The 26,415-nt window shown below is 38.7% G+C and overlaps 1 protein-coding gene and 2 long non-coding RNA genes across 5 annotated transcripts in view; 1 reads left to right on the plus strand and 2 right to left on the minus strand.

Annotated features, from left to right (window-relative positions):
* Positions 1 to 863: 863 nt before the first annotated feature.
* LOC121637916 lies at positions 864 to 18,859 on the plus strand. Its single transcript, XR_006009968.1, has 3 exons — positions 864 to 953; positions 16,088 to 16,090; positions 18,847 to 18,859. It is a non-coding gene; the product is annotated as an uncharacterized LOC121637916 (long non-coding RNA).
* Positions 17,387 to 19,187, minus strand: LOC121637909. The gene is made up of 2 exons (XR_006009961.1): positions 18,583 to 19,187; positions 17,387 to 18,551 (listed from the first exon to the last, which is right to left on the minus strand). It is a non-coding gene; the product is annotated as an uncharacterized LOC121637909 (long non-coding RNA).
* A 177-nt stretch (positions 19,188 to 19,364) lies between these two features.
* Positions 19,365 to 26,415, minus strand: part of add3a (adducin 3 (gamma) a) — a 104,812-nt gene continuing 97,761 nt past the window's right edge. For 2 of the 3 annotated variants that reach the window (XM_041982172.1, XM_041982173.1), the window contains 2 exons: positions 24,608 to 24,700; positions 19,365 to 22,399 (listed from right to left, as the gene is read on the minus strand). In XM_041982172.1, coding sequence (XP_041838106.1) covers positions 22,158 to 22,399; positions 24,608 to 24,700 — 335 coding nt within the window. In that variant the 3' untranslated portion in view covers positions 19,365 to 22,157. The remainder of the gene's footprint in view (positions 22,400 to 24,607; positions 24,701 to 26,415) is intronic. The other variant, XM_041982174.1, reaches the window with a different exon arrangement.

Genomic DNA, 26,415 nt, shown 5'->3' on the forward strand with positions numbered 1-26,415 from the left:
GCCTGCTGCAGGTACCCAGCATTCGGTCTGATGCTTGTAGACAGGAGACTAAATGGAGAGGGGGTAGCGTAAGTTAACTGAAAGATTGGTATTGCATGTAAATGCAAAAAGGAAGCCCTTACCAGTCTAATAAATGCTACAATTAAGCCTAAAATAAGGCAAATTAAGATAATCCTACTGCAGGAAAACGCTTTCATGCTACAGCATTAAGAGGAAAGTATTAAAGCTTCTCTGCAATGACTGCCAAAAGCTTTTTCTGTTGTAATACTTTACTGGTCCAATACCTGACTACTTATAACAAAAACAAAACTATATAACAAAAAATGTATGTAATGTTTATATATTTTTTTGTTTGTTTGTTTGTTTTGTTATGTCAAAAAGTGTATGAACATCATGTGTTAGAGCTGCAGCCTTTACATACACGTAGAGTTTCATTGTGTGTTTGTTTTGGCAAAGTTACAAATCTGACTTTTTGTATGTAACCATGTTATGGGCAAACAAACTATGGCATACTGAGAAAAAAAAAAAATTCATGTAGAAGCCACAGAGGACATTCCTTAAATCAATAACCAGTCCATAGTTTTACAGGTCTTTCATATTTCATACCAATTGATACAACTGCTATCTTTTAGAAATCTTAATTTATTTTTTATATAAAGTTATCTTGCTTCACTTGCTAACATTATATAATAGACTGAACCCCTATTCTACAGAATTATGTGTCATCTGTCAACACAGGTACCAGATCCTGCTAACTGAACCAGAAGCTGCACTAGTGCAAACATGTTAGCATGCTAACCTCAGTACATATCTGCAACACAAAATAGCTTTGGCAACATGTCTTAGCTGGCTCATTTTGAATCTTTTTAAAATTTAAAAATTTGAAATTTTATTTAATGGATAGCCCCTTGAGATGCAACATCTCATTTTCAAGGGGGTCCATAAAAACAAAAGTTTTTAAATCTAAATTCTTATGCAAAGCTAGAGTGGTACTCGGCTAAGATAACTACAAATTTACTTAAAGTGCTCTATGTCCAACCAGAAGTAAATGGATTCTTTCTTTGCCTGTTATATGCTTCTTCATCTAGGCTTCAGCTCTTTAGGTTTAGCACAATTAGACACAGACAAATAAATAAACAACTCTGAAGGCAGTATTTGGATACACCATTTAGATAACAGCATGTTGCCTTTATGAATTTTTCTGTTCTCCCTATGACACCTGGTTAAAACAGGGTGACCTTAGCAGTTGGTTGTTTCTGGGTAAATAGGTCCAGGATGGGCCTCGAGCAAGGCAGAGACCCAGCCAAACAATAGGAGCCAAAGGGAAAGAGCAGCAGAGAGGGTCCTCTAACCTCTACAGCTAAACTAGGTCTTCCATTCACCAAGCTGCTCTCTACAAACAATGGGGCTGGATGGGGGGTTACTGAGTGCATGCGCTAGTAAGTGAGAACTTTACAGCCAGGTTGAGGTTGTGTCACACAAGCACATGTGTAAAACTTTAAGCACTCATGCGTGAGAACTGCAAATCTTTATGAGCTAAACACAAAACATAGGGAGTCGCTTTTGCTGAGCCAAGTGATCAAGTTGGGCTTTTTTTTTTTTTTTTTTTTTTTGCAGTTTTGATACGTCTCCCTACTGGACATCTGCACTTTATCAAAAGCAAACAGCTCTCCTCTATTCATGTCCTACTGTTCTTGCCTCTCAATGGTGATTTGACGTGTATTGTTCAGCCCTCTGGTCATGAACTTTTCCTCTGGGATATTTTCTTCCCAGAAAGGTAAAAAAAAAAACTGGAATGGGCTTTAGTATCCATGGCCGATTACATGTCAGATGTCACTTTCTTTGAACATTTTGTTTGTTCTGCTCCTTCTGCCGGACATTAAAATGAGTTTAGCCATGGCTGTCCCCAAGGAAGCATTTTCTTTCTTTCAGTTTTTGCCTTTGGATCATATGTTTGATTATAAAGCATCACAAAACCTAACCCACTGGTTGGTAAAAGTAACTTGGATTGGTGGTTCACTGAACCATTCAAACATCATCTTGAGGGAGGGTGGGTACTTTGCCCCAAAATGTCTGGGCAGAGACAATGAGCTATGGGAACAATTTCGGCAAGTCAATCGGCAACTCCCAGGCAAACACTGCCTTTCTTTGTGTGCTGGAGTGATGGGAGAAACTGAGAGGGGGAAAAAAGAAGAGGGAAAAGTTTATATATCATATTTAATGAGGGAAAGAGTTACAGCCAGCTACAAAGGAAAACTAAATGTCTTTCTTTCTTTCTTTCTTTCTTTCTTTCTTTCTTTTCCTTATGGAAAAGGATAAAAAGATCAGTTATCCTGTACCCAGTATAAGATCTTTAAGTCTGCCCCTGTTTGGAATGCTGTCCTGCTTGTAGGGGTGTGTAGAAAAGAAGTGGGGTAGCTATCCTCCTTCTTAGACAAAGGACGCAGATGGCTGGCTGGCCCTTCTCAGTTTTGGGGTGGGGTGGGGGTGCAAGCAGACGCCTGCAACGGAGCGCCATGCCCTCCCATGGAGTTCATTTCAGTTCCCCACTGAAAGAGATGGAAAACAGGGGGGCCTTGCTTGAAAGAAGCAGGGCTTAGAGAACCTGAACCCACCCCCTCAACACCCCAATGCCCCCTCACCACTGGCCCACGACCCTTCCACCTCACCAGGTCATATGCACTGATATGAAGGTGGGAGGAATGTCAAAGCAGAGCGGGGAAAGATTGAAGACTGAGTCAACCTGGGCATGAAAACAGTTTGAGTTAAATAGACCACACTTCTAAACTCTGACAGCCGTCATTGTACATGACATTTATTCTGTCACTGTTTTATATTAGCTGAACTGTTAGGTCTTTTAGTCTGTATTGGTATTTATTGTCAATTATTTAATGTATTTATTTGTTGTGTCTTCCAACAGCTTCATGTATTCTGGGTCCAGATTCATGTCTACACATTGCACTTAAATGTTGACTGATGTCTGTGGTAAGCTGCAAATGGATTAAAGTTTTCTGAATCTGTGTTCAGTTTTTTTATTTGGCTGTAAAAGATACCAGTAACCCTAATATTGCAATCTTCGCCGTTTGTCATCTTAAGAGACAGCTTCATGAGTACAACATACTTAACATGTTAATTCCACTTGATAAGTTCCTTATGTGGTGAGACATGTTAGTGTGCAGCAAGGATCCAACTGCAGATCAGCTGTTTAGCTTTTGAGAAGAGAGCAGGCTCCTCTTTTTGTGTGGCTTCTATTATAACATAAACCTACCATATTAATTATTTTGATATAAAAAAAAGTAAGGGAAAAAACAAAGTACATGGAATTGAACTTTAGGACCTGTGAATAAAAAAACAACAAAAGTATAGATATACTGCTGCCTATCTGCTATAACAGAAAAATTTCCCTCATAGGATTAATAAAGTACTTAGTGTCTGTCTGTCTGTCTATCCATCTATCCATCCATCCATCCATCCATCCATCCATCCATCATATTCTTAAAGATCACAACAGCACGTCTCACCAAAATTAGACACATATTTTCTGTCAGTCCGTCTTGCATCCTGTCTCATCCCTCCAGTGAAAGTCTGTCCTTTTTTTAAACTCTTTTCTTATCTTCTTAGGAACATCAACAAGTATTGTGTGGAAAGCAGGAAATTAGATCTTTCAGTATAAGAAAACGAAAGAGAGGGCAAAAGAATAAAAATAAAATCATTGATGAGAAAACACAGTTCCAAGTGCAAAGACTTTGATTGGAAAACTGAACATGGTAAAAAGTCTGGGAAATATTTAACTATCCATCCATCCATTTTCTCTACCACTTAACCTAGTTAAGGGTTGTGGGAAGCTGGAGCCTATCCCAGCAATTTACAGGCGAGAAGCAGCACACCCTGGACAGGTCCCCAGTCCATCGCAGGGCCAATATTTAGCTACTCGAATGGCTTTGGAATTACCTCGCTCAGTAGAAGAACTCCACAGAGCCCTCTAGGACATGCCCAGTAATAAAGTTCCAGGCCCTGATGGTTTTCCAGCAGAGTTCTATAAAGAATTTTGGAATACACTGGCACCTACATTTCATACAATTCATATCAGAAATGAAGAAAAAAAATAAATTACCACCAAATATGAACTCTGGCAACACTAGCCTCTTGGTAAAACCACGCAAAGACCCTACACTGCCATCCAGCAATTGCACAATATCACTTAGAAATGTAGATCTCAAAATAATCAGCAAAGCATTTTCTAGAGGATTAGAAAAGATAACTCCCTCCATTATACATCCCGACTAAACAGGTTTCATAAAGGGTAGACAATATAAGGGATAATGCCCGACGAGGTGTCCATTATCAGAAATTAATGGACGACACAGAGGCGTGAACCGTCTGACGCAAAGGGTGAATTGGGACACACCTCTAATCAGTGGAGGAAAGTGAGATGATTGCTTTATGTTATTAAATATTCCAGCGCAATAATTTTTAACAATAAGGCTATTTTACCCAGACTTTTTTATAGGTATAACACTTTTTAACGGACACCCTAAAGCCAATCAGAATCGAGTATTCTCCCTTGGGGGATGGGATGCTCTTGAGCTCCTGAAGCCATGGGCCCTGTGCTCTGTCTTTTGGGGGACCGATACCTGGTGGGGTCGGCGATAGGGCGCTCTAACTGGGGCCTTCCTCTGCCACCCTCTGGGCAAATGCGTGGTCATCCTGGTGGTGGGCTGGCTGGCATATGTGCTCTTGGGGGCAATTGATCTCCTGGATCCCAGGCTCCGTGTGCTTACATTGATCTTTGTGGTGGCCCGGTTGAATTTGCACAATCACTGATCACTATTCATTCCTGTTAGTTACTAACCTGCAAGCTGATCCAGTCACTCTGTCACGCTGTGGGTTTGATTACCAACAGCTAGTTATTTTAATGTTTTTCTTTGTGTTGCTGATGTTTTTGTTGTTGTGATTATTGATTTTTTTGCATGCAGCTTGCCTGTCTTTTTATAGGTACTTCTGATGCCAGTTTTGTTTATTTAAAGATGTTGCAGGTGTGATTTTTTTGTTTGTTTGTTTCCTTACAGGTGTAGCAGCCGGTTGTCTGTCTTTTTTTTCCTGCCAACATTGAACAGCTGATGCTGTTACCTTATATCTGGTGGTTTCTTTTCTCTTTTTTTCTTTTTTCTTTTCTTCGCTCCTTTTCTCTTTCATTTACTTTCTTTCGTTTACCCGCCCCCCCCCCCCCCCCCCCCCCACTATTATGACAGTTATGAAGTATTAGCTAGCAGCTTGTTAGGTTTGAAATAAAATAAAATAAAATAATTTATTAATCCTGAAAATCTAAGGTAGCCATAACTTGTAACTAAGTTACAAGTTGCTAGTAACATCAGATAGTAACCTTAGCTTAACTGTGTTAGCATATTAAAAATTTAAGCCTGTAAATTCAAATATACATCTAGATATTTCTGTGCTGGATTAGGCAAATGAGATATGACATATTAGTGAGCTTTACAGAGATCCAGGCTTGCTGTTTGCTCTGGTTCCCCTCATTATGTTCAGCTAAGCCGAGCTGGCTTTAGCTAGTGTACAGATGCAGGGCGTGTGGTAACCCCATGACAAGACAGCAAATAAAAATAATAACCAACATGTTGACCTATTTATTCAAAAGACAATCAAAGTGATTGAAACTAAGGGCTTAAAATTTTGAAATGTATGACAAAATGCCATAAGTTGGCAGCCAGAGAGGTTTAAAAAGAGGAAAAGTGGTATGACAGACAAAGTTATCAGTCCCTTCAACTTATCTCTGAATACTTCTGTTTTTATCTTAAAGAAGGCTGCTTGCATGTGTAATCATGTTCTTGGCACTGTCACACATCCCTAACTTCACCCAGAGTCGGCTACTAGTTTTGTTATTTTAAGTCATATCTGATAACTTGTCATGCTTCTGAAGATCTCTAATGTCTACTGGTGGACTGATTAGCAGAGTTCTCAATTATGTTTAGGCTACACCAGAACATGTCTACATACATTGTCGTCTTTCCCTAAGAGGAGTTTGATTAAGGGCAGGATTCAATGAGGGATAATCTGCAGATGATTATCTGTGGTAGATAGGGAAGAGGAGAGAGGGGACAAATTCATAATTCCTATTTAATACACAGCGCTTAGTCCCTTTGACCCAATGACCCATATCCTGTCTTGTAAAAGAGGGAGACTATGTTGTGATACTGAAAGGCTTACACTGGCTTATCTGGAGGGACCTCCGGCACAGTGAGATGCTTTTCAGCCCACTCCTCATACAGGGGGATTTGACCACAATGTGTGCATTATAAAGGGTAGTGGGAAGTATGTAAGCACTTTGGTGGCTGCTCCATACATTGTACAGAAAGTATAGAAGATGTTTTTGTGTCAATGGAGGAAGATGGGAGGGAGGGAAGATTTTGCAAGTATCATAAAGACACAGAAGACGGGACTAAACATTGTTTGTCAAACAAAGGAGAGATGTGTTGTGCCTTATATTGTGTGAATGTTTGCCTGTGAGTCAGAATAATTATAAGAATTATGAGTGTCCTCACAACCATAGAAGTGTGTTTTATGTCTGTTGCAAGTGAAGAACATGGGCTTACAAATCAAACATTTATGCATATGAACTTCCAGACTATTTGCAATTCTGAGTATGTACCATACAGTCTGTGGACGACGTGTTTGTGAGCATGTAAGAGTGTATTGTAGAATGGCAGGGATAAAAGACAGATTGTGTAAGCGGGTGAGTGTCTGAATACACTGTAACACAACTGAAGGAGCAGAAGTTCATAAGACAGGGTTTTCTGTTGCAGTTGTGTAATACTGTGTGTGCATGTGTGCGTAGCGTCCCAGAGTGTAGCATTACAGTGCATGGTGGCAGAGCCCTCGTTAGTAACCAGTGAATCGAGGTCAGTGTGATTCTTTAATAGCAGCATAGAGGCAGGAAAACATGACAGAGGATGAACCAGCAGCCTCCTCTCTACAGTCTGTACCCTCCCCCTTTCAAATTCTCTCCTCCCTTACTACTCTACATTTTCAACTAAAAACATGTTTTCAAGAGGGGAACTGTCTTCTAACCAGATACAGAGGGCTGTAATGCAACTTTTTCACGTGAAACCTGCTTTCCACCTATTAACTACAATAATCTGACAGTGGAAAAACGTACATATTTCCATGAAAGACCAGACAAAAACAACTAAAAACCTAAAAAGGATTTCAAAATCTTGCACCACCATCAGAACAGAGCAGTGACACAGGCTAGTTAATGCTGGTATGAACAGGTCAAGTTCTTAACTGACCCGTGACCATGTGCCACACCTGTGTTTAATGTGGATCACATCTGCTCACATCTGGTGTGAAAGGCTAAAAAAGACTTGGATTTGGTGAATGTGAGTTGAAAGCTCATGTATGATCCCACATCAAACATGTCTATTTTAAAATGCAAAAATAAATTTTAATCTTAGCACATAAAGATAATTTCATTTGTGGGAAGCATGACACTTTCCATCAAACATGATTGATATTATTTGCTCAATATAATGCAGTTCACATGTCACATATTTCTACACACTATTGTTATTAAGTAATTTGTGTTTATTGTAGTCTGACTGACTAGATGTTGATTACTGGGATAGTCTTGGTAACTGGCTGCTCATTTCAGAAAGCATTCTACTTTCCTTCCCTTATCTTCAAAAAAAAAAAAAAGAAAAATCCTTTGCTATCAGAAGCACAAGTAGTCCAATGAAACTGACCAGATAGTTTGCTCTTAAAAGTGACCCTTAGTAGTGTTTTAAACTATGATCCCTTCAGAAGGTTAGCGGGAAATACCCTCTCAAGTTTGTCCTTTAACAAACCATCCACCATGTGGATGGCACAAGCAGGCACAGTTCTTTCAATCATGGAAAGCAAGTTTAGTATCCACTTCTATTTCACTTCTGAGGTCATGTCCACAAACACACAAGTATTTCAGAAATTAGTTTTTCACTTTCACAAGTTTTCCAAAGGGGGAAAAAATAATTACATCTACATGGCACTGTTTATAACAAAGTCTGTCCAGATGAAAGCTCACTGAAACAATTAAAATTTTGTCATGAACATGCCAAACCAAATGGTGGGAACATACTGTGTCTCTGAAGCCACACTGGCCAATCGGTAGGCTGAAAAAAATATAAGACTTCTTCAGGCAAATGAATGTTGTTTAACAAAGTAGTGTCTTCAAAAATGCATTGTGATGCCTTCGTTCTTCAGCATATTTGGCAAAATACAGTGTATTTGTATGCTAACATGACAAAAGTCTTGTTAAAAAGATTAGTGTGAGCACAATTTGGCTATGTCTACCATTGGCATATAAACAAAGGAGTTACCAGTACATACTGTGATACAAGCCACGCAACATGATGCTGTCCACACACTAACATCTGAAAAACTTCACCCTGGAAGGTGTCTTTCTAAAGCTTGTTTGCTGAAACAAACTTTAAGCAAAATTGCATTTCCATGTGCCCCTCCTGATGGAGGGGTTTGTACATCCTGATGATCCTAGAAGCTATTTTGTCAGAGGCTTTATGCTGCCGGTAGGGTCACCTATGGCGAACAGGGCTCTAGGGGAGGGACAACGTGCAAACCAACCCTTTGATCATCTTTTTAAACTTGCTTTTACTTAGTTTTATTTGTTTTTATTTTCTCTGTGTTATTGTTATTTTGTGTTCTGTTTTATTGTTAAGCATTTTGTGATTTTTATCTCGAAAGGTGCTATATAAATCAACATTTACTTACTTACTTACTTAAACCATTCCCATATTACTGTGAAGATAGGTCAAAAGATCCAAAACTTTAGTAGATTCCTCAAAACATGTTTGTTTTTTTTGTTTTTTTGTTTTTTTTTTTGTTGTTGTTGTTTGTTTTTTGTTTTCCAATTAACATTTTTCTTCTCATTCTGTAATTCTGAATTGCGTTAATGCAGCAGGTTCGGTCCTCTGTCCATTGTTTACATTCATGCCGTCCCACTTCCTCAGAGGCAGAATTGTAACGTCTGTCTTATTTCAACGACGTAAGAGGTGGATGAAATGTGATATGATCATTCAGACTGAGGTTGCTTTGAAAAAAAAATATGTATCTGATTTCGTACCACATATGAAAGAGGCTTAGGTCCGGTTTGGAAAAATGGGATTTTTGTTATATTCAGACTGTCATAAAAAGAACAGACATGAGTCACATGTGGGCAAAAAAAAGTCGGATTTGAGTCTATTTTGCCTGCAGTGTGAACATAGCTTTAGTTAGGTTTAGGCAACAATGTGACTCGGTTACGTTAAAGGTTCCAAAACAAATTGGTTTAGTTTAAGAAAAGATAATAGTTTGGTGTCAAGCTTTTAAAGCTTTTAAGTACATAACTGAGCCTCCTCCTAATTCCTTTGATAAAATGAAGATGTAGAAAGTTTTGATCCAACTTTTGGAGCAGTCTCCCTTCCACCTGCCTCACCTTTTCTTTCCCTTCATATTCTCAGTCCATCTACCCCCTCCTTTTCCTCCTTGGCAGAGATTTGGTCACTGAGGAGTCACACTTCTGTCCCCCTCTCCTCCTCCCTTTGGTAACCCCCTCTGTTGTTGTTGTTGCCCTCCAAATCTCTTCTGGCAGAGGATGGAGGGGCTGAGTGAGGCAGACAGAAAGAAATGGACTTTTACCGTCCTGCTACACCTACTTTACCCTCCCCTTTATTGTTTTTGTCAACCCTCCAAATCTCTCCTGGCAGGGTACAGACAGAGACAGAGAAGGAAGGTAGGAGGAAGAGAGAGTTTTCTCAACAGGGGAAAGCTCTCAGGACGGCAGGAAATTACCCATGTTGTTTTTCGGTAATCCTTTTTTAATATCAGGTTTTGGGACAAGTGGGTGGGAGAGGATAAGAATGCAGGAGTGCAGAGAGAGAAAAATGGAGAGACAAAAGAGGTATACAGGCCAGACAAAATGAGTGGCGGCTCCCGGGGGAGACGGTGTGCTGTCTGTGTGTACATAACACGCATCTCAAGTGCTGCTGAATAGCATTATGAGGCTAACATAATAGATCTTTGCAGGTGTGTCATGCCGCTGGCATTCACTGAAATGAACAACATGAATGCACTTTTAAGTTATTCTTTACTTATACAAAACACCTTAAAAAAATATATTTAGCTCCAAAAAAGGCAAGTCAGTAATTGAAGGAAGTGCATGACCTTTACGGCATCCTGCTGCTCTAATGTGCTTTCAAATCTTTGTTGTTGTTGTTATTTTGACCACAAATTGCTCTAATTGAATCTCTTTCTTTATTTTCCTTTTAGACAGACTGAGAAATTCTGTCCTTAAAATAAATTAATGTTGCTTTAAAAAGTTAGTTTATTTAAAACATGGCAATAAAGACACATAGGATAACTACATTTGCAATTGTGAATATTGTTGAAATAACAGCTGATCTGACAACTTTGTAAATTGGAAGTTGATACTTGGAGTGATAGACACATGTATCATTTTTACTTGTCTTTCCCTAAACTTTATGGGGCTGCTTTTGGTTCACTGGTTCATTTTTCAGCTTTTAGTCCTATAACCCAGAATTTTACCAGCTTGTACAACTTTGAATGTAATCAGCCAGTTGTCTGCTTCCGATAACTTTTACACAACTTACCTACTAAGAAATAACAAAGTTAAAAACTAGCTGATAAATAGTGGAGCATTTAAGGTATATGTAGGGGTTTTTAGTGTCTTACATGCAGCAGTGAGCATGCTCTTTTGTTGGAGAATCAGGGAGGATTTCAAACAGAGAGCTGAGGAAACCACAAATCTGAATGGAGCTACAAAATGAATAAATTTTCACCATCAAATGTAACCCAAACCACAAACATTTCATTGTGATCTGGGTAAACACTATATATGGTGAATTTAAGGCTTTGTTCCTTTTAGATTAGAGTTTGTTGCTGTTTTCTAAAGTACAGGACATCCGTATTTCTGTGTGTCTACATTCATGGTGGCTGTCTGATGTACCCATAACATCCACTATAAGACTATAAAACTGAATGAAATGCCTGGAAAAGCACAAATACTTACCATCTTTTAAATTTCTGCAAAGGTAATACCTTGTCACGGATTATGCAACAAGTTAGACACAACTCCTGAAAGATATACTGAGTAGCTGTTGTGCATGCAATGGTGCACAGCAACACACTTTCATCACTGGAAAAAAAATTGTAATAAAGTAAAGTAAAGGTGTTTCTGCTCTATAACACTAAAGAGTTTGGCTCACTGTAGTCACGAAGTTGCAAAAATCTATTACAGCAGTTTTGATTTGGCAAGACATTTCTTTTTCAGCACTTTAAAGAACTTTAACTCAACCTCCAAAAAGTCCAAATATTTTAAGGCACGCTTCACTCCAAACATCAAGGCTAGATAAATAAGGGCTCATACTGATAAGAAGGAGAAGGATCTGTGTCTACATTCTCAGCCATTAATCAGTGTCACTTAAGGAAAACCAAGCCGCCCATTAGCGTTCCATTGTAGAGATAGCAGCTGACACAAAGGAGGAGGATCAGGCCATGAGACACAACTCACAGTAGCTGGACTGCACCTATTGACCCCTTTATGGCAGATGCACCTCTTTTGTATAAGAGCTAGGGCATCTGTCTTAGCTATCCTGCTCGCCCATCCCCCTTTCTTCATTGGGGTGTGGCAACAAGGAAGAAAATAGGAGAGATGGAAGAAAAAAGGAATGAAAAAGAAAACAATGCACTCTGTCTATTAAGGCATTGTCAGCAACATGTATGTCACTCTCTTTTCAGGATGCCTTTTGACCCTGCTTGCAACACAGAGAGGATGCTCATAAAACACTTACATGCCACACATGTAAACATTATTCATCTGGCAGGAGGTGGGAAATTGCTGCAATTCTAGAGTTTTCAGTGAAAGACAAGGGGTGTTTCACTTAACTTAAAAAAAAAGGAAAAAAACAAAACAAAACAAAAAAAAACATGAAATAAAAATCCAAAAACAGCTTTGACTAATCTGACGATAGCATCTGCATAGAAGACATGCATTATAGTTACATTTCACTTAAATTCAACAAGTTTTTGGCTAAGAAAAAGAATAGAAGAAGTATTAAAGCAGCAATGTGTGAAAAAACCCAGATCTTTAAATCTGAAAATTCCAATAAAAATAAACTGCATATTCATAAATCATTTAAGGCTTACATCTGATCGAAAATATAAACAAACAGATATGAGTCATTGTTAGATATTCATTTTAAATTTGATTCCAACAATATATTCAGAAAAAAATGGGGAAAAGCATGTTTTCCAGCGTAATACATGATCTGATCTTTAACAACAGGTCCTGTATTATGGAAAGTAAAATGTTTTCACATCTTCTTTATTATTGATACGATTACAGATGCTCAACATCTCTGTTGTTGGATATGTCATACTCTGTGTTTTCAGGGGCTGACAGATCTGGACTGCAGGCAGGTCAGTTTAGTGCTTGGACTCTTTAGCTACATCCCACTCTTAGTCCAAACCCACTGCTTTGGTCGGGAGCCTGCTGCATATTTTCTGAATGCAGTGTCTTAGTTTTGGATATGTTTCCTGTGCTGGTAATGTAACAGTTGCACCATGCATTGCCATGGTAACATGAAAATTGACAGCAAAATGCATAACGGGGGATGTGGTTGCTGTGAGGACATACGTATGCATGCATGATGGCGCTCCCTCGGCTTACTTGTCAGAAGCACTGCTGGATGAACGGCTCAGTTCAATAAGCGTAATTTTAAACTATAGCAATGGCATGTTATGCTCTCATTACCCCTTATCCCTACTGTGCTGCCAAAGTCAGATGTCTGTGCCTCTGTTCTACAACATGACACATTTGGCTTCATTTGGGATTGTTGTGGCGATTTGCATAAACATGAATTGATAGGGACAGTGGTAGCTCAGGACGAAGAGCAGTTATGGATTGATCCCAGGCTTCCCCTGACTACATGCTGAAGTTTCCTTGGGCAAGACATTAAACCGCACGTTGCCCCTCGATGTGTCTATCGTGGTATATATGCACGTGATAGGTTAAAAGCATTTAGTATATTAACAACAGAAGTGCTGCGTGAATGTGACATGTAGTGGGAAAGAGTTTTGAGTGGTCAACAGATGAAAAGCACCATATAAGCCAGGTTAATTTAAAATCATTGAAAAGCTTTTTGCAAACAAATATATTTTTTGAATTTACATTACCAATTTACCATTATGTTTTTCCTAACCTTGACTAAATACTAGATACTGATTTACCTTAACCAAAAAAGGACTGTAGTAGAGTAAATAAAGCCATAGGTAAAAATAAACAGAGAGAAAGAGGACGTGAAAAACTGTAGTCTCAAGATTTGACTCGAAGATTAGTTTGGTGACTATTCAGAAAATGTTGCGTTAACCATGTAGGAAGTTCAGATGTGGCAAAAAAAGTACATTAAGCAGTTGGTGAATGTGCTTCTTTCTAAAAGAGTACTTGAGACCAAACACAGATTAAGGGAGAACACCTCCCCCAGCCTGAGACACCACTCTGTCAAGACATTAAACATCTCTTTTAACAAAGAGTTTCAGGCTGATCACAAAACCACCGTTTTCCTAATGATCTGGATTAAGTCGTGTTCTGCATCTGTTCGTGGCTATGGTGCCACGTTCGATCAAACCATTGGAAGTCAGCTGGATAGAAGTCCTTCATAATGCAGGTTTTATGGTGCAGGATGCAGTATCACTGATTTCCAAAAACTATTCAGCATTTTAATTAATTTGATCTCAAGGCAAAGAGTTTGCCTCTATGCTTTATTCTTTCTTCAGCTAAAACCCAGTGACAATTCTGAGCCGTGCTTTTGTGTGTGTGTGTGTGTGTGTGTGTGTTTGGCTCCTACATACTGTAAGTTACTTTCACAACAGCAAGCTCATTACAAATTCCCCACCCTTTAATTCTGGGGAATCAAACACTCCTCAGCCAAGTAAGGAGACAGTATCAATGTAGGATCACGACTAATGAAAAGAACTGCTACACAAAAGGTCATGAAAATGCTGATAAGAGATACACAAACTCATGTTACATACTTTTATCTTGAGTTATTAATTTCAGTAGAATTTTAGTTTAATTTCATGCCATGTAGTCATGAGGCTCTGTGCCCTGATCAAACTATAGGATATTCACATCACGGTTGACAACTAAAGCTTGTCTAGTCCAGTGCATCCAAATCCAGTTCAGCTTCATTCAGTCTATTCCAGCCCTCCTCAGATCAATTTGATTGACTGGAGTCATGCCCTGGGCAATCAAACCCAGCACAGAGTAGCCTCCTTTAACCTACTTCAGTCCAATTCAGCAGTGTGGCCCAGTTTAGTTTAGAGTAGTTTTCAGTTCATCCCTCTCAAACCAAGCTTAGATCAAGACATTGTAAGCCCTTCTTCATGCCTTCCTTCCTTAAAATCCCTGGGCTCTGGTGATAAGGAAGTTATGTAGTGTGTTTGTGGTTGACAAGGGACTATAGATCACAGAAACTAGCCCGACTTCGTTCTTTTTCTGCTGAAGATGCACAAACACAAGCTTACATCATTGTCTTTGTAGAAGAACATTGATCCTTACAAAAGATCACAACAGCAGCGAATTATCAGGTCAGCGAGGGGACATTGAACTGACACTCATCAATATGCACAGAGGTCAGCAAATGTGTGTGGTATCAAATAAATGCAGAATTTTTACTAAGCACTGAGCAAAAGTCCAGTTCACGCTACTATGTGCTTGAATCATTGACAAGGGGAAATAAAATACTATTGATCTCTTCTGGAAGATTGGATTTCCAGATGGGAGAGGATACTGGTCTCATTGTACAGTAGGAGGAGCATATAACAAAGTGGACTATATATAACCTATAACAGCGAATCAATAGCAGGGAGAACAAATGATACTGTGGCTAAATACAATCTATGAAACTAATTCCTCCCATCAATTGCCAAAGTTGTCACATGGATCTCTTAATAGTGGGATAATTCAAAACAGAGGTTTTAGGTGAATAGGTGGAGAAGACAGGTCTAAAGTATGCATCCTCTTTTCCTTCTTCTTTTCCTCTAGTATTTCTCTTTATTCATTTTTTTACATTTTATTTTTCAACCTGTTTAGGTTCATTTCCACAGGACCTACAAGCCAAATTTGAAGACAAAAAGCTTTAGAATAAAACCCTCTATCCACTATATCTTTAGGAAAAAATGGAAGACAGGCAAACTGAAGGATTCACTGATAAGCATACTGGAGCACTTAGCGGTCTGGCAGGACGTGGACATGACGCTTTAACACTGTCAGCTACACTAGCTATCAACCCCCCCTTGTTCAGTTCAGAATGGAAAAAGTGAACGAGTGAAACAAAGCAAATGAGTGTGAGTGGAAAAACACACAAAAACACAATTAAACAGTTAAGTTGCTGCATAACTACAAAACAACTCTTTATCAGTGTGATATGACATCAGCTTAAGTAAAGTTACAAAAGAATTAGAAGCAAATAGTACTTACTTGTGTCTGCATATTCTTTTTTTTTCTTTCAAAACACAAACATGTATTTCGTGTCTTTTTAAATGTTTTCAGTCATTAGCCTGATGCTCATGTCTGTATAAAATAATTTGTGATAATTCTTTCTATTATAAATGCAAAGTTTGAACTTCCCAGCTAATTCTGTAATTCAGACTACCGACATATGAATTATAGGCTTATTTCTCTAACCTCAAGCTATTGTATATGACTATTGTGGCTCTGGAGATTTAAATGTACATGCTTGAAAAACCACACTTGGTTTCCTGTTGGAAGAGAAAGGACTGAGCACCAAGATGAAAGATGCTCAGCATTGTTTTGCTGTGCAATACTATTAGCTGTTCAATATAAAAAATCTACGTGTTCCAGATTGCAAAGGTAACATATGTTTCCGGAGCCTTGAGACTGCACTGAAATTTTACTTCCATTCAGAGGGAGAACTAAGTTGAAGTGAGTAATGGCAATATCCAAAACTCCTACAACATGGGCCTTTTTGGCTTGTATGTTGCTAACTTGCTAGGGAAGGAGAATGTACCTTGAAAATATAAAAAAAAATTCACCACCATATGATGACTTGGCATGGGTGTGTGTCTGTGTAGGTGGTCCCATGGGGTGTGCATTTGCACTCAGACGTAACTGACCCCTTATGCTGTTTATTTGGCCCTTAGTCATCACAGTGGCATCTGGGCATCACTGCAGACTGGTGAACAGTGAAGCTTATGTGGTGGGATGTCTAGCCGTGTGTCTCCTGGTGGGGAGAAGTGCTTTTGTGTGTATACATGGGTGTGTGTGGAGAAGGGGATAACCACCCCCCCGTCCACCACCACCAAAAAAAGGCCTATCATAGTTTCCACACTCCCCCATCAGCTCATCCATCTGGACACAAGTGGATTTATTGTTTTGACACTCGCAGCATGGTGCAGTCTGGACAGCAGCAGAAAAAAACCCTCTTCACCTCTTTATTTGTACTGAACATGATGCAACAGGATGGCTTTGTGTATAATGTGTTTGTGTGTGTGCATGTGTTTTTATGTAGATTTGCAGTACAGGCCTACAGGCCAAAACTTAGTTCTAAACTAAGTTAAACATTACAGACAAAATATCAAAATTAACCTAAACAATCATTAAGGGTGCCAATGCTGCAAGCATTAAGGAACACATATTACTATTCAGCTTTTTCAGTTTCCGTCCCGATTTTTGCCGTGTAACTCCACCTGCAGCTTCAACTCAATGCCCACAAAAGTTCTACCAAAATGTGCATCTTGATCAGGAATGTGTGCTTTGACTTTTGTCTTATGATGTTTACGTAATTTGTAAAAAAAGCAGCACAATTTTGGTCTGAATGAATGAGCCTAAATGAGCCAAAAAAATAACCAACCTAAATGGGAGTCTTATAGCTCAGGAACACATTCACATTAAAGTTTAAACTAGCCACAAAAGATAAAATTTTTACTGTCTAAAAGGCCGTTTTGATATCTTTTACAGATTATATACATACACACACACACACATATATATACATATATATATATGTATATATATATATATATATTGATTTAACACAATCACAGGTTACATTTTACAAAAAATCTGAAATTGGCCAACAATGTGAGCTCCCTTCACATTCTTTGTGTGGAAATGTTTTTACTTTCACTATTAAACATAGCCATAAGTTCTACTGTTGTTTTTTATGATTTGATTTCATTAATATTTAAGTTATTACTGATCAAGAGCATTCCCTGAGCCTATTTTTTTTCTCAAAATGATAGTTCCCCACTTTCCTTCCAGTCCTCCCTTTCCAACGAAAGAAAATGAGGTCTCACAGAATAGCTCATACAGTTTTATTGTTTATAACAGGAGAATTATCAAGTAAAGTGCTGTATACTGATATTACATTCACTGACGCAATGACAGGATAACAGTGTTTTAAGTATTATAGATGTAAGCTAGCAGTATGTACAACAGAAATTCTCCTAGATAACAACTGGAGATGTATAAAAAAAAAAAGAAGAAAGAAAGAAATAGGGCTAATCTAATTTCCTTCATTGCATTCTCTCATCAACACACTCCTTTTTTGGCTTCTTATTTTGCTTCTGGAGACAAAGATGCATTTAAAGTCTTTATATTATAAACCTCCATCCTTAAAACAATAGTAAATTAAGTAGCTTTTAAAATATATAAACATGCAAGCATTTATGTGTAAACATAGTGCAAACCAAACCCAACTTAAAGCATACAATTATGATACAGTATGTGGGATCTTAAGTTAGTTATATAAACCCAGAGAAATGCAGGGGGTGGGGGATTATTTTACGTTTTAATAATAAAAAAAGAGACATCATTAGAAATTACTGAAAGTCCACAGTGGACCAGCAGTAATATTTGTAACAGGTTAGCATCAAAAAGTATGAAAACGTACAGGTTACAGCAAAAAAGTGAGGACAGTGATGCAAGTTTTACACAAAAATGTGTAAAAGATGTAAATACTTATTCAAATGGAGGATAGTTAAATATGTGACGTAGAATCAATTAGTGTCATAATATTGTTGTTTGTGTGCATTTTGCATATATTGGTTTGCATCTTACAGTTTAAGTGCAGTAAAGGCACAATGGCTGCTCGGGTGCTTCTGTACTGGACAGTTCGAGATGCGTTGCGACAGGCTTGCACCACTGTGGGACAGACGTCTGAAGTGTGAGGCAGACATTTTGATTAGATAAGAGATTGTAGATAGAGCAATGAAAACTTATAGCAGCAGCTTCTTTTGTGGTTTTTGACTCTATCAAGTAGAATTCCACTAATTTTACTCGCATCCTACCTCAGCATAAACTAAGCTGGAGTAAATAGAGCAGGCAGTTGTTGGGAGATATGGGCGGGGCCAAATAAACATATAAGAATGATTCACTGAATGAGGAAAAAGGTATAGAATCATGCTCCAAGCTTTTTAAGGCCTTTATTATTTGTTTTCGTGGCAAACATCTTTTGTCTGTCTCTCTAAAAAAAAAAAAAAAAAAAATCTGTCTACCTTTGTGAGCCGAGCAGAGGAATACAATGCTAAATAGGACGAGAAGACTTTTACAGTTATCGTGCACGTTATCTGTAAACCACACTAATAAGAGGCATGATCATTGACATACTCGTATATATTTCATGAACTTAAGCCCACCTTAAGTCCTAGTTTGGGGGTATCCCCTGTTGGGCCTAATAAATGCTGAACAAGTCAGTAAGGCCGATACCATAAAGCTAAAGCCCCTGGTTTAAAAACTGCTTTCAAACAGAAGTTCCTGAGTAAACAGAAAAAAACAAAAAAAAAACTTTCATGCTGAAAAAGTGGGTAAATTTCCAGAAATTAGTGCTGTTGTGCACCCTCTGAGAAGATCTTACATGGCATTATTTTTCATTTCTAGAGGTCTTTTACCTTTTTCACAAGCCAAAATGGTAAATAAAATGCTGTATATCTCGCTGTATCAGCAAGTGTTCACTTTACGTCAGTCTTTCTGCATTTCCTGTGCTTGTTGCGATCACATTCACACTTGCATAGAATCAGCCATCATTTCAGTTCGACTATACACACATACACTAAATACATTTTCACGCTGAAATCATAAAGACTTTGAAGGCACCAGTCAATGTTTTTCATGCTGATTTCCTGTAAAATAATGCATTTCAGCTGAGGTCCCTCAACATGCTGATGTGATGCCTTAATTCATATTGATGGTGGCAAAGTAAACAACTGTATGGATTATGTTGAACTGAACTTGAATGATATGAAATTTGATGCACAAAGATGAAAAAATGAGCTTCCACTTCTTAAAATACAGTTTTATTTGTGAATTTACACAGGTTAGCAATACATCTAAAAGCAACTCCATTAGATAACCATTTATATAGGATTTTCACAGGTCACAAAGTAGCATGGCTCACTCTGGCAAGCCAAAGCAAAACTTGTTTTTTATTTTATTTATTTATTTTTGAGCAGAAAAAAGGTGGATAGAGAGGCAATAGTAAAGCAAGGTGCTAACAGTCAGAAACAAAAGAGGAGAAAATAAAAAGGATGCAATGCACATTCAGTTCATCTGGGAACAATTTTTACTCATAAAATGGTTAATAAAAAAAAAAAAAAGAAGCCTAGTGTTTTCTGCACACTAAAAAGAAAAAGGTGTACGGTGATACAAATGGAGGATGAAAAAAGTAGACATGTCCAGAAGAAGCAATGCTATGGAATAAAAAAAACAAAAACGACAGTCTGAGTGATAAAAAACATGGTGTGTTAGTCTCAGGTTGTCCATTCCCCTTACCCCTTCTCTGCTACGCACACAAATGCACTTCCATTTCCAAGCTCCTACCTTTTCCATCTTTCAGTTGTGTGACCTCAGCTCTTTTGCCCAGAGCCAAAAAGCTATCGTTTAACACAAGTTAAAGATGCGTCCCTGCACCCTCCCACCATCCCTCCAAATCCAATACTTCACATTGCTCGCTGGGATATTGGTACATCTAGTTAAACTGCGAGGGTGGGGGGGTAATGTGGCAACCCATCACACTTTGAGTAGAGTTCAGCTGTGGGTCATCTGACTGTTGCAACATGATTGTGTTTACTAGAGATATTACATGAGAGGAAGCTTTGCAAAAAATGACTTATTAGATTGCGTTTGAATAAAAAAAAAATGTTTTATGTGACCTCCTACAGTAAGACTGTTTCAGTTATTGGAGAGAATTAATGTCATAAGAAGCAAGAAAGCATAGCTGTGGTAAATGTGGGTTAAGTTGAGATTTTGGAGCCTGAGGGGTGCTGATGCAGTCAATGGGGTGATTTAACAGCAGTCTTGACTGGGATGATGACGCCTTAGCAGGCAAATGAGAATTGCAGCCTTTGTCTTATAAAGCGATGCAAGAAAATTACAATATGGCTTAAAAAAAGGGGGGGAAATAACACACACACACACACACAACAGATGTTCCAACTCCACTTTCCACTACCAATGATTCTCAATTTAGCTGGCGACTGCTGATCGTCTGATGTAGCCTTTAAGAAAAATAAAAACTTACTGAGAAATACAAAACTATTTTTCGCATGCGACACCAATGAGATTATCTCTCTTCCATTTGTTTGACTCACTTTCTTGGTCCTAACCTTCTTTAAACACCTTGCCTTACTTTGCTACTTGCACATCTTCTACCCAATACCTCACAATCTCCTTCACTGGTGAAATCACCTGCGACAAAACAATGTGTAATATACCACAAGAAAAGTGCTGCATGACAAAATTAGAAAATATATAGTTAAAAAAAAAAACATCTAAAGCCAACAAATCCAGTTTTCATATATTTGTATTATATAGTAACTTTGTGCTCTGAGGATTAGGATACAAGTTGAGCTATCAGGCATCACTACAAAACATAACCAAATTAATTTCAGCTCTCACTAAAAGAGAAAACATGCGTAACATTTGAATTCTCTGGAAAATCTTAAAAATGAGTAAAAAAACAGGGCTGACTAGTACTGAATTTGATTTAAAATTCATGAGATGACTAACTAGAAACATACAGCAATGTACAGTTGCCTTTACTTCCAGTAAATTTGGCAGACAAAAAAAACACTGAGATGAAGAGGGTGAGATATAAAAATGCTACATAAATAAGATAGTTGTTGTGACAGACTGCCAACCTTCATCCTCACCATCTCCTTGTCTACCCCCCCCCCCCCCACCCAAACGTCTGTAGCTGATGAAAAGAAAGCCTGTTTCAGAAGCCGGCACTAAAGTAGCTTTGAACAATGTGAGAGAGCCAGATGGAGAGAAAACTTCTCTCACTCTAAATAAATCACAAAACCCTCTGGATGTTGTTCCCCCTCAAGACCAGTTCTCCAGTGTGACTTGAAATTTTATGTGGCCTCTCAGCTCCCTATGCAGATTTAGGGAAAACACAACAAAACGCACACACTCACACACACACACACACAAAAAAAAATCCTAGAAATATTAAGTTGTGCAGTTTTCAAACGCTCACGCAGCAATCCAGTCCTTTCAGAGAATTGGATTGTGAAGCAAGGAATAAACAAACAGGCTCCAATTTAAGTTTTCCACCTGAGAAAGAAAAAGAAAAGTAAAAATAAAACCGAGGAGGAGGAGGAGCCAGTTATTCAGGATCTAAATGGCCTTAAATGACACTCCAAAGGAGCCCTGTTAGAGTACTGCATGAGTGACCGACGTCTGTCTTCGTCACCCCTCATCTGCTCCAGTTTTTAAATCGGTGGACCCACACACCGACCCCTTAAAAATTTTCTCAAACGTTCACGTCTCTTTGCAAAAAGAAAAACCTTTTTTCTTCTTTTTCTTTTTTTTTTTTTTAAACAAACCAATAGATTTTTTTTGTTTTATCTGTTAAATCATTCTGCCTTTTGCACATAAAACCTCTTATTAAAAAAAATAAAATAAAACTGAAAACGAGACATAAAAAGACATTAGCAACACAGACAAAACAATAACAAAGACATTACACAGAAAGGGAGGGTGTGGGGGGGCATCCCCTCGACCCCTCTTTCTTCTTCAAGCAGGTGCTTTTTCCTGCCTCCCTCGGCCCCCGCTGCTGCTGCTGCTCCTCTCAGGCCTCCGTCTTATCTTTCTTTTTGTTTTTCTTCAGGAAGGACGGGGTGCGGAACTTCTTCTTCTTCTTGGTGCTGGGTGACTTGGAAGGGGAGCTCTCGAGGGACAGCGTCTCCTCAATCTTCTCTCCCGGGCGAACGGTGATCTCCACGCTCTCCACGCTGGTGGTCAGCTGACTGACGCGCTTTGACAGCTCCTCGTCGTGGTTGTCCTTGCCATTCATCAGGCCTGTGTGGTTTTCTGAGGGAAGGAGGGAGGAGGAAGATGCTGTTGAGACAAAGATGTCTATCTCTGCAAAAACTATTCAGTTTTAGATCCTCAAACCAATTTATTTTTTAGCTGGAATAGAATCTCATACTGGATTATATTTAACAGATGTTAATGTTTTTTTTTGCATCAGTCAACTTATTTAAAAGAGGAAATTGTGCAGCTCTGTTATTGGATGTACTAAACACACCGTTTCCATTTAATTTCTACTATACTTATCTCTCCACCCACTCTCACACTGTCCCTGTGTTCTACATATTTTATAATATCTCTATGTAAAAAAGAAAAGAAAAAGAAAATCCCAGTGACCCGATAGCCTAGAGTCTGCCCTCTTTTCAAGTTAACAAAATGAGGCTTTTAGCAGCAGTAGCAGCATCAGAGTAAACACCCCCCCCCCCACCCACCCCAATCTCCAGTAATGACTGTTCACGTAACAAGCCTGATAGTGTCACATCCTCTTCTCGAGCCTGGAACTGCAGGTTAGAGAAAATCCAGGGCAACCGCTATCACATTACTACACAAAAACAGCCAGGGCTTCTCAGGTTATTTTCAGTCTAACAGAACATATAGGGTGACATTAAAAGAGTAGCACATATAACAGCTGACCTGGTTTCAGCACAACTGGTTGACCTCATAATGGTAGAGTCAGAAAAAATGGGCCCCCTGACTCAGTGTGCTGTCATTGGATAATTGCTATTGTGTGGTTTTGCACGTTTGTGCTGGAAGGAAGCTGACAGGAACTCGATCCCAGTGTCATTTATTTACAGCTCGTAATGGGGACTCTGTGATCTCTGTGTTTCTTGGACCGAAAGTCAACTACCTTTGAATGTCAGATGCAAGAACATATGCATTACACAATGTCGTATAACCAAACAGCAGCAGGAAGCAACACACTGTCCTGTGGTGTTAGTGAATGCTCATGTTAATAGTCCAAGAGTTTCATGATGTTTTAACTCATTTTTTGATAACTCCACTTTCGAGGGACAATAATTTCCCCTTGAGGGAAATAAACTGAACATATGTACTGATGTTCCAAAATTTAGGACATCCATTTAATCTTGTGCCAGAAGTTAAATAAGAATATCAACACCGGTGTCACATCCAAGTATGGAGCTACTTCTAAGAAAATGTTTAGTTTAGATTAATATAATGACAGAAAAAGAAAAAAAACAGTTCTGTGTCATGAAATTACTTAATTGTGAATAAGAGCTAAAACAAGGATAATCTGTTAAAAATGCAGGTTCGAAAAGTGAGCTGTTTTCCACTGATCCCTGCTGATCTTCCTGTCAACATACTCAAATTTACAGCAGAAATAAACGGGTTATGACATGTTCAAAGGTAAATTATTCAGTGTTATAGATGGGGCTGCTCTGAGTGATAGGTGAATTATTCAACAGATGTGCAAAGTGTGAGCTTTTTGTCGAAACTCTTATCACCCAAATTAAAAAACTGAATAGGTCAGAAGTCGTCTATCTAGCGTTGACCATGCAGTGATGATTAATATATTTGGACGTAGTAATTTATATTTAGAGGCTTTTAGTGTTTAGATTATTATGTCTGCCACTACGTCGTTAGGTTTAGGCAAACATAAAAAAAAGTCAAAAAAAAAAAAGAAGCGTGGTTTGGACAAAAATATGCATTTCTTAAAAAAAAACAAACAAACAAAAAACCAACAACAACTCAAGTATCTGTTATAAAGCTCCCAGCAAACTTCTCTGCTGTGCTCTGATTGTCTTGTCTGGAATGATTGTCGATACGGAACCGTAGTGCAACTTTCCGTGCAAGTGGACAATAAAATACAATCTCATCTCAACTAAGTATGACAATGTTCATGAAATAAAATAAAATCTTTTTTAACACTTAATTCTAATTTTCTAGAGAAGGGATCTTAAACTTTGGTCCTCAAAGGAAACATCTAAAACCTGCAGGACTGTACCTCTCAAGAATGGTGATATTTTCATAACCAACATTAAACATAGTGTTTATGATGAAAAAGGACACAGAGGTCAAAAGAGATTTCATGTAGAGATGCATGTTTGAAAGATCATGAAGTTATAAATAATTAGTGTAAATACGGCATACTGAGCTTGTGTCAGTCATATCAACACACATCTGATGTCAGAGCATAAACAGTGAAGATCTTTCAGAAAATGAGCCTCTGTCTCTCAGTGTGAGCGATACCTTCTTTAGCTGGAGTGCTTTGTGGAGACTGGGTGAGAGACAGAGACTGAGAGAGAGTGGAGCCGTCGTCAGAGGTTAGCTCGTGCTCGCCATCTGCAGGGAGGGGTTGGGGGGTGGGGGGGGGGGTTGTGAGGAGTGGATGAGAGGATTGCAGTGTGGTGGTGTTTGGGGCAGGGGGGTAGTTGAAGTAGAGGGACCACAGCGGGAATGAGCAGGATGAGAGGTTGGAGGGGGATTTGGGATAAAGGGTCAGGAGGGAGGGGAGGTTGAGAGATTAGTGGTAACACACACATGCTAGAATCAGGCCATGCACAGCTGTTTTCCCACAAAACTTCAAATATCCTGGTCTGCTGATCAGACTCTTGTTGTGCCATCCCTATATCTTTTTTTTGTCCTGCGGGTGGCTGAGCATCCTTTGTATCATGTTGTTGAGGCTCAGCATCCCGGCGTGGAGACAGATGCTCCGAACAGCAACTTAATGAGTACATGCAGGACCACCAGAGCAGCTCCTGCTTCTCTGCACCGACTCAAACTACAAATTTAAACAACTGCAGATTGAGTGTCAGTGGAACTGAATTATTTCTACAGCATTATTCCAAAGTACTTTATGTTGCAGCCAAATAGTCTTAACAGCTTTAAGCATTTTTTTTTTATTTTTTGCATAAATTGCTCCATTATGATTTAAATTAATGGTAAGACATAACTATAGACTCCAGAAAGTCTCTTTGTGATATTGCAATATTACAACAATATCACCCTTATGGCAGGATGGATTCTAAATCACTGCCAATGCCTATGAAATCTAAGCTACATGTCCTTTCCTTTCTCTCCTTTCCGGAGTTTTGGTAAATGGAGGAAAGATATTTGAATACTTGTCTTTCAGTTTCTTTTGTATTTTTTTTAAATTCAGTGTTAGAAACAGATTACAATAATTTTTGTAGAGCAGTAAATGTTAGAATCCAGCTTAGTAGCAGCAGCTTCATTAGTTCAAACAATGATTATTGTGAGTCAGTGACATTCCCACATCATGTAATGCATTTCCACATTTGAGGATACACATTCAGCTGATTACAGTCATTGACAACTCATCCAAGCACTTTTAGAATGAGGTTATACAAAAACCTGGTGTGTGGACTTCAAAGTTCTGTCCAGTTAAAAAAAAAAAACACATATTCATATACATACACACATATACATATATACACACACACACATTATATATATATATATATATATATATATATATATATATATATTATTTATTTTTTTTTACTGGACACAACTAATTACATGGTAAACTTATGAGTATGTGTGTGTGTCTGTATTTGTGTGTGTAGGCCAGGCATGTATCAGGCCCCTCCAGACGGACTCCAGCTTGCATCCAGATGGGTCGCCGGGGATTCATGGGGCTGTGGGGGCAACAGTGTCATAGCAACGGGCTCTTATCATGTGCTGGGTGTGAAGACCTGCTGTCAGTTCGGTCTGCCATCTTAGTCATACTGGCCTCACACACACACACACACAATAACACACACACCATGTTTTATATGCATGTACAGTAAAGCCCATTTTTGACTCATCCATACACATGCATGAACACATGTCCTTGCTGATATTCACACCCACATAAAACAGTAACATTTAAATCTGCAGTGTGACTGAAGTTGTGCAAAATGAGTAAGACCCCCACCTCCTCCCAACCCCCATACTCCACACACACAGACCTACAAAGTCTATATGTTCTTTTCGACATCCTTCTTTCAAAGACAGCAGGACTGAGCCCTAATATGATTAGCATTGACTGTTCT

This window comes from Melanotaenia boesemani, chromosome 4 (assembly GCF_017639745.1).
Source record: "Melanotaenia boesemani isolate fMelBoe1 chromosome 4, fMelBoe1.pri, whole genome shotgun sequence".
Classification (NCBI taxonomy): domain Eukaryota; kingdom Metazoa; phylum Chordata; class Actinopteri; order Atheriniformes; family Melanotaeniidae; genus Melanotaenia; species Melanotaenia boesemani.